We start from the raw sequence: 9348 nt of genomic DNA on the forward strand, positions 1-9348 counted from the left end.
ATACTTTTTTGCCCCACTGTACTTTTGGCCAAAGACCATCTGACAAGCATAATGTAAGAGCTGGGACTGAATCTGTAGATAATTTGCCTCCTGAGCCACAGCTGTGGATGGAGTGCCTCAGCATGGTTATACAGCTTATTTCAAAGTTGTATTTAATAAAGCATCAAGAACAACTGTGACCTGCTGTCTTTTAATGTTTACAGTAAAAATAATGTAGTTTTGTCCCGGAATGGTCACGAAAGAACTCGTGCTATTGTGAAAAGATTTTAAGAAATGGAGTCAATAAGTCTCTCTCTGCTTCCAGCTAGTATTTTCAGTTTGTGTCCACTAGGGGGCTCCCCTGCCATGTGTCACTGAGATCATCACGGGACGATCAGACTCATTTTTAGTAACAAAATTCGTTGTTTTCGTTAATATTTTCAACCCATACATTCCGTAAATTCTGGTTCTATAATGTCATGCTCTCTAGGGTGGCTCACTTAAAATACTGATGCGTGATGGAGTTTTGTTTGTTTTCTATTACACGTTGAAACCAAACTAAGCCTTTTTTTTTTCATTTTTGTTTTTGCCTGCAGTTAAACCTGTGAAGCATCTCCACCTTTTGAGAGCCGTAAATCACATTCAAGCTAGTGAGCTTTGTAAAACCTGTTTTCTGCAGTAACCCCGCCTTTAAATGCGCACTCATTTTGATGGGTTCCGCGCTATAAGGAAAATCCATATCTGACTGACTAGTATGGCGCACTTGGTAAAGCTGAAACTTGACAGCTTGAGAGGAGGCGGGATAAAATCAACAGAGTGGATGAACAGGTCGGCCATGAGGCCCTGATGAGTGCCTGCAGCAGAAAATCTGTCGACATTTTATGTGAACACGCAGGAATGTGAGGCCTGGTGGAAAACGTGCGCGCTGTGGATGTCTCTGCAGACTCAGGTCTATGACGGGTGGAGCTGAAACGGTAATCGGATTGTGTAGTAGTAGTAGTATGACCACATACCCTCCTCTCACTCACTCGCACACACATTATATGGTTATTTTTCTAAGTCACGGGCCTGCGCAGTGTTAACTCTGCGCGTTGAACCTCAGTTTGAATTTAACAAATATGAATGCGACTAACCGTCGTTTTCTATCTTTTATTATAGAGAAAAAAAATACATGTTCTGACCGATTCTCGTTTTACATAAAACCACACACATTTTTACAATATAATTTCACTTATTTCTTTATTCTTTAATATTAATTTTCACGATATATGATAACGACTTTGAGATATACATTCCATCTTTTTGAAACCACAATAACACACTACACATACGGTTTTATAACATTTCCACAGGACCCATTGGATTGCACAGAATGAAAAATGTCTGTATGCACATTTTCCTCTTTGACGATCTCTCTCTTTTAGATTTTCAGACACCGAATTTTTTTTTTCCGAGACATGAGATTTTCAAAATTAATTAGAAATAAAAAACGAACAGGCCGCGTGTGTGTACGTGCATGTGCGTGTTTTCGTTCTATTTCTTATGTGTGTGTATTATTTCATTTAATACTCCCCGTGTTGATGAGATCTGTGGGGCTGGACGTTATTGCCGATTGAAAAGTGAATTAAAGTAAATATCGAAGAAAAAAAACAAACCAGGCCTATCAACAAAGCGTTACTATTACACGAGGATGAACCGAAAATTAAAGGATTCTTAAATTTCCACTTCCCAGTTTCAATGTATTTGTGTCTAAAATATCATACATTCAATGCATAGTTTGTTTAGCTGCTGTGTACTCTCTGATATTTTGCATTGCCAGAATATTAAATAATCGGGGAAAGTCAATTTTTGCGTATTTCTCAGGAAACTTCACAATTACTTTTTATCGTCTTTACGCCGTCGTGTGTTTCTATCTCTTATTGCCGTTGTCTTATTTTATCTTTTAGATGCACAGGCGTTCGATTTTGGGTTTAATGCCACACTCAAAGCCCGCAGTCAAATTGCGAATCACCTAAAAAAAAGAAGTGGTGTTGCGTGTGTGCGCGCGCGTGTGTTTTAATCCCTTTAAAACATCTTAAACATCATTAAATCACAACAAGTCCGTCCATCACAAACTCGAGCGTTACATGAAGTGAAGTCTCGTGTGGGGAAGCACCACAAGAGCGACGAAAAGGCGAACTGCCCTTTTTGCAATTTTGTTTTAAGGTCGATATTGTAAACGTTCACTCCACTGGAAAATATGTATATGTACTCTTGTTGGCATATTTATACAACATGTATTGTCCGTAGGCTAAAGTGTGTCGTGGATGCATTAGATTCCCTCACTGCCACCAACTGTGTGTGTGTGTGTGTGTGTGTGTGTGTAGACTGATGCAAGCACTGTATGAGTGCGAAAATGTCCGCGTGTGCTCTGTGCGCACTTTTACGCATGAATTAAGCAGAAGGGACTGCGCTCGCCAGGAAGTCATGTGTTTTTTAAATTTTATTTTATTTTATTTTTTTCACTAAATGGAGACTTGCAGTTAACATCTAGTTCCAGCAATGGCTTGCAACTATTCTTGTATGTTATATCTAAAAGCCTCTATGAGCCCCTCCATTGAGTGGATGAAACCAGATATGCTGCATATACCTCCTATTACAAAGATGGCGACATCAAAGAAAACCTGGTGCCATAGCAGCTTTCTCCATAAAAGCTTGAGGTGGAAGAGACTGGGAAGCAGAAAGCAAAGGCCTGCGCCTGTCAGGCTGCCGGTGAGGCCCATGAGGAGGGCGAAATGTGGCACATAGATCGCCATGAGCAGGGTGAACACAACAAGGCTACATCGGAGAGTGAGTCCCCAGGACTTTAGGCGTCCATCGCCTCCGTAGCAATCTGGAAAGTAGGCGCGTCCCCCTTCGTTGAAAAATGTTTTCTCTAATACCTCGACAGCAGCGAAAAACGGCAGCGGATACGACAGCAAAGCTTTGGACACGAGGAAGAGGTTGACGACAGCTCGGATGGTTGGGGGCAGGTTGTCTGTGATGACCTCCTTGGTTTCATCAGCCCAGGTCAGGTAGGCCACCAGGGCGAATAGACCCTTGAGGATGCAGGCAGCGATGTGAGTCCAGTTCATCATGCAGTGAAACTCGCTCGGTTTCTGCATGTTCCCCTCCAGAGACGGCAGGAAGATCTGCGAGGTGTAGCTGAACACAATAATCCCAATGGAGATGGGGAATTTCTTGACATCGATGTAAAACTTCACCTTGTCCCAGGCCCAGTCCCTCGCTCTGGAGAGGCAGTACGCTATAACGAGGACGTTAATGACAAAGTGGGCTAACGTGCAAAGCAAGCTGAACTTGGAGACGGCTTTCAGGTTCTTGAGAAAGGCGCAGGGGAGGAGAGCAGCGGTGGCGATGATGGCCCAGGACTTCTGGGAAATTGGCATGTTGGGGAAGCTGTTGTACATGAGATTACCGCTGACCACCACGTACAGGATGCAAGTCATCACTAGCTCTATGATTTGGGCTACATTCACGATATGGCCACCTAGAGACGGGAATCTGGGCGCGCAGCAAGCGTTGGCAATGTCCACATAAGAATCCCTCACACGGACGAGCTGTCCGTCTTCGTCCTCCTCGTACAGGCAGGCAATGAGGATTTTCCCCGTGTAGCAGCACACCACAGCGGCGAAAATAATGAGAAAGAGTCCGAGGTATCCTCCGTGCAGGATGGCGTAGGGCAGGCCCAGAACGAACATCCCCTACAAACACAGACAAATAAAGCATCGCTAATATTAGGCTGTGCGCCATATTAAGTTGTTAAATGAAAAGTATTAATTTAATCATTAATTATTTTTCTTATCATAGTATTTTTTATTCGTGTAACTAGATGATGTTTTAATGTGTGCTTTGAGGCTGCTCTGCCCGACCCTTCAGTGAATCTCACTCCCTTTTTCATGTTGTGGGTTTTCCACTTGGCTTTGAGCGCATCTGCCCGCTTCTGACGTCATCACGAGCTGGAGGAGACACACTCTGACGTCAGGGTGACTGCCGCGACCACAGCCCCGATAAAGCATAAAAAGGATTGCGTCTAGAGGGATTTTTGTCGCATAGCCTCCACACACACACGCGCGCACGCGTACACACAGGGTCTCTCGAGTAAATGCTCCACTTTAAAGTGGTGATTTTTCTCCCCACATGAAAAAAAAATAAAAAGAAAAAAATACTTTTTCGAAATGCAGCTTTTTGCACACACTGATCTCTGTAATTTGAAATTTCATATTTTTCAGCCGCGTCTTTATGGTTTTAGTCTAAAACGTCACTTGGACTTGATCATAAAACCAATTTTCCTGCATAACTACAGTGTTATTCTTACTTTTAACTTAGCTGGATTTAGATTTTAATATAAACAAAATTATAAAACATTTTTAAAATGCAGGTTTTGGTTTTCTTTTTATTCTAGAGTCTACACAAAAATTCCTCCATCCACTTATTTATTCCCACGCGGAGTATTGTGAGAGCATTTATCGGGGACGTGCATCAGCTACACAGCACATTACTCCAGACAAAGAATGTGCATGTCGAGAAAAGGAGGGGGGCCAGGGCATCAACTATCCCCCCCTTTATAGCGCATAAACGTCTAAAAAATCTCTGCACTGTTGTGATCAGAGATCATGAGAACGCACTTAAAAGGTTTAAAGAAAGTGGATATTTGCCAGACTTTAATTTAAAAACCAGCCACTTCACAAAGTTGCTTCAAAGGGAAAAGCCTGCTGATTTTTTTTCTTTGTGTATAATTATTTTGATGTGTTCGTAGATATTTATTTATCTCGAATTTCTCGGATGCTTCGGAAGCGGCTCAACCATTTGGAACCCAGAACAATCCGTGGAGGGGGTGCGTTTTTACCTGGATTGCGTTCGTGACGTTCCAGCCCGCCTCCCAAGCGGTGATTTTTGGTCTGACTTCGGTCAACTCGTTCGTCGGATCTCCGTCCTTTGAGGCAGAGTGCGGTGGACCGGTGCCGTCCCTCTGGTAGTGGCTGTCCCCATCCAGTGCGCCTCCATCTCCGCTCCCCTCTCCCCCCATTTCATCGGATGTTAAAATGTCCATCTGCATGCCTTGCCGGTGGTCGTAGTCCAGGTCATCGCAGGCGGCGAAACCCAGAGCCTCTTCGTCGGTGGCGGCCTGAAACCCCATCCTGGCGAACATCCCGCTCACCTTTGCCTGGGATTTGTTGGACACAGCCGTGGCTGCATTTGTCAGTTTATTGGAAAGCTTGCTTCTGATTAACGTCGCCATTTTTCGAACCTCTCCGGATTCCGAACTGTCTGCAGCTTAATTAGTGTTTGTCTCCTCCAGTCAGTAAAAAAAAATGAGGCTACTTTGGATTGCAGCTCTTGATTCTCTGCATTAGATAAAGCCACGAAGGAAAGCGCAAATGTTGGTTGAAGACACCGTCGGTTTTCAGTTGCTATCTCCACTTTTTAGTCACTGCTCGTCTGCAGCCTGTCGTTATCCCCAGGTTCATGTCACCTTCAGACGTCGCTGCTCCGTTTCTGCATCTTGGCACTGCGCTCTGATGCTCGACGCGTAGCGCACCTTCTCAGTCTCTGAGGCAGTTCAGCGGTGTGCGCAAAAGCTTTACGCACGACAAAAGGCGAGCCACAGGTTCTTGCAGGCCTGTAAGATCGCTTTCTTTTGGGTTATAAGGTGGCAGGCAGCGCTTCCAGGAGTTACTTCTCGTCTTTCAGGTGCCTTTACTGATGCCAATGCGGTACCGTGGAGCCCGGGGGGGAGGCAGGGAGGAGACACGTGTCCTCACCAGCCTGCCAATGCAAAGCACGTCTCCAGCCCTCCCAGTGCCCCACCAGGAGAAAACGGGAGAGATTTGCTGCATTTCTAGGGGAGGTGCTTGCAGTACCCCCACCACCCCCAACCCATAATCTATAATACCTCATCCCAACAACCAATGGCATTCCGGGGGCCTCAAACCTTGCATAACTTTACCCATATAAAAGGAAGCTGAAATTTGACGAAACCCCAAGCTCTCCGGACCAGATTTGTATGATGTAGGAATAAAAGGTGTAATTATTTCTTCTTTTATCAAATGTCATTTCTTTTTAAGAAGAAGAGGACGCGGAGCAGCGTAATAGTTAACTTAATTGTTTCTGGGATTACCTGGATCGGGGTTTCAAACATCGCTTTGGGGTTGATTAATTGATCAGGGGATGTGATCTCGCGCGTTTTGTCTTTGCTAAAAGGTGGTAAGACGTAGAATTTGAGCTTGTGTTTGAAACCCGCAGCTCATTTAGTGGCTCTATTGCAGGCTGAAGCCTTCATTCAGCATACTCATTCATTCACTCACATTCACTCATTCATGATTTTGCATCTGTGATGTTACAGTCTGACCCGTGGCGATGCTCCCTTTAAGAAAACTATATTTCGCTGCGAGATTTATTCATTAAGAAAATAAAATACGTAGTTTGAACATAAAAAACGTGACAGGGGATTAGTGATATGTCAGCCTGAATTAAACCCAGATGATTGGGTCTGATATTTTATTTGGGTGCCAACAAACTATCTTCTAAACATACCGTAAGTAGAATTAATAAATATCCTTATTTTAACTTTTGGCTGATCTGAGTTCGCCTCATCTTTACAAAAAATGCTTGAAATCCTTCGGCTTTTATTTGTTTTTGTAAATGTAGGTTAAGTGAGGCGGTAACAAAGGCTCAAATTGCTGTAAACGGTTTGTTGACATTGCCTTGTCACTAGCACTTTGTGCGATGTGCACACCATGCTCAGTGTTTCCTCGGGCTGCAGTATCAGAGTTCATCGCCGTAACACAAAGCCGGGGCCTTGCTCGGTACGAGAAAAAAGCAAAAAAGAAGCCTGAACTAACAGACAGCGTGCTGCATTGCTGTCTGTGTGAGTTCCATTGGGAGAGCATTTACTTGGACCTGAGAATAAATAATGCGGCCTATTAAAAGCTTTCACGTTGGGTTCTTCAATAGCTTGTAACCCGATAAGACCAGAAATGCATCTCCCTAGAAATACAGCTGACTCATCTCCAGTTGGCCATCAGCAAACAGCAACCACAAAATCAGACAATATCAAACTGTTTGTTCCCAGTATTTTTTAACACTCCATAACTATTAAGAGCCATTATATTAAACTATAATTAACCATTTTGCTTCAAATGAAACGCGTGATGTAAATCTTTTAGCAAAATAGCTAGAAAGATGTATTTTTCTTCTCTCTTTAGCAGAATTGAACGGTGTCAAGCCAAATCCACCCCGGAGCCAAACTGCATCACGACGATCGCGCTGACTGGCTCAGACTGGAGTGCAGGCCTGCGCTTTATCGGGCCTGTGCATCAGCATTAAAAGCTTAAATCGGTGCGTTTGAATCAGAAAATACGAGGCAAACGCGCCTTTGTGTGCCTTTTTTCCCTTTAAACTTCCAGCTGTGGGAACGAAAATGGCCGCTTTCCCTTGGCCTGAATGAAGGAGTTAATGACAGAGGCTGTTATCAACGGGCTGCAGCCCTCCTCTGATCTGCGCTCCGCACTGTCTGATGAAGTGTGCTGCGAGATGAAAAGAGCAGCCGTGACACCACCAGCCAGCAGGTTACAGCGGCTGCAGACCTCCTCACGACCTGCTGTACACATAATAATAATAATAATAATAATAATAATAATAATAATAATAATAATAATAATAATAATACATTTGTGGATATTTGGTCTGACTTTGCAGTAAAAGTTTGGTTTTATGGTCATGTGATGAGTCCCACACATGTATGGGGACGCAAAATCGTGCACAAGGATAACAAACAACTTTCAAACAAATAAGAGCCCTTTTTCTGTCATGTCACATTATTATTATTGTTATTATTATTATTATTATTATTGTTGTTGTTATTGTTGTTGTTATTATTGTTATTATTGTTATTATTATTAATAATAAAATGATAAACTGGCAGAATGAGCTAGTATTCGTTGTGTTTGTATCCGAGCACGCTGCTGTGATATCCTTGCAAGAAAGTGATTCCCCCCACCCCCCACCCCCCCAGTTTATCACCCATCCCGAGAGTCGTCAGAGGGTCAGGGTGCCACGTCCCAGGAGGATCCACATCTCTGTCGACACAGATATGGCCGATCAAAGCTCTTTGTCTAGTTTGCGCTGCTTTTGTATGTTGACTCACATGTTCGAGTCATCTACGTTGCCATTCGGCCTTTTTTGTGGTGGAAGAATCCAAAATTGCATCGTGATCTCAGTTTGTCCTCAGATTCAGTTTATTTCATTATTTCAGCCCACGCACCCCCACCGCATGCACAGCTTTCCCTCCCTCCCATCTCTCTCCTCAGTGTCTCAGCCCCCTCCCGGCCCTACATTTTTTTTCTTTAAAAATTTCGCATTACACACATGGGTGAGCTGGCACAAGACCCCCACCCACCCCGCCCCTCCCCATTTCTCGATTCATAAAATAATTTTCAATTGTAGGAAACATTTTCTCTCAGAAAGATCATTCCGAGAACAAGGCCGAACAAATAAATAACCGGATAAACCGGGGCGGCAGTTTGCTTTTGTTGGCCACCATAAACCAGAATATTGGATCAAAAGGAAAATTATACTTAGGCTAATGTTGGGCTTCTGACGTCTTTACGCCGGTGCAGTGTCAAAGATTAACAGTGGTTTTATGTTACCATGGCATCGCTGAATACAATTATAGTCAACTTTTGCTTTTGCAGCGTCTGCAGTTCAGCCATGAATGTTTTCAATGAAACAATAGAAAGATATGGCACTGTGCCACTATTTGTGTGTTTGTGTGTTTGGCGCACGAACCAAGCCGAGCCGACACGAGACAGTGATGCCAACAAAACGCGCACATGCGGCCGTTTTAATGTGGGGGTTTTTGGTCAAGATTTCTGGATCCTGTGCCATATTACCTTCCATTTAACCCACGACTGTCCGGCTGCTGCGCCTGCTCAGCGAGGCAGAAAATACCACCCCAACACTCCTCAATTAATAAGGGACGGTGAAATGGCACTCTTCGCTCTCTGGGGATTAGAGCAGGGAAATTAGCCCACATCAGGCTAATCAGAGGACCTCAGAGTCCATTAACATTTGCATCACAATCACAGGTAGCGCTCTGCCTGTGCTATCGACTGGATTGTGTGTTGTCTGCTGTGAATCGTTTGGAAAGCAGAGAGAAAAGAATATTTCTCTGTGCCACGTGAACCACGCATCACTTTCAGCCGAGTGTTTTTGTCTTTTTTATATATATTCCTGCAGGATTTGGGTTCAGGGAACTTTATTATAAGTTATACCTGAAATCTAAACTTTAGATTAGGCCAGAAAAAAGCGTGAGATTAACTTTATGGGTAT

At 43.7% G+C, this 9348-nt stretch overlaps 1 protein-coding gene across 1 annotated transcript; it reads right to left on the reverse strand.

Moving 5' to 3' along the window:
- Positions 1-1201: 1201 nt before the first annotated feature.
- slc32a1 (solute carrier family 32 member 1) lies at positions 1202-5889 on the reverse strand. Its single transcript, XM_005740025.2, has 2 exons — positions 4865-5889; positions 1202-3719 (listed from the first exon to the last, which is right to left on the reverse strand). The coding sequence occupies exons 1-2, from the start codon at positions 5255-5257 to the stop codon at positions 2532-2534; spliced, it is 1581 nt and encodes a 526-aa protein (XP_005740082.1). The 5' UTR covers positions 5258-5889; the 3' UTR covers positions 1202-2531.
- Positions 5890-9348: the final 3459 nt, after the last annotated feature.

The sequence above is a fragment of the Pundamilia nyererei genome, unplaced genomic scaffold (genome assembly GCF_000239375.1).
Source record: "Pundamilia nyererei isolate P.nyererei 1_Seehausen unplaced genomic scaffold, PunNye1.0 scaffold00096, whole genome shotgun sequence".
Taxonomy (NCBI): Eukaryota; Metazoa; Chordata; class Actinopteri; order Cichliformes; family Cichlidae; genus Pundamilia; species Pundamilia nyererei.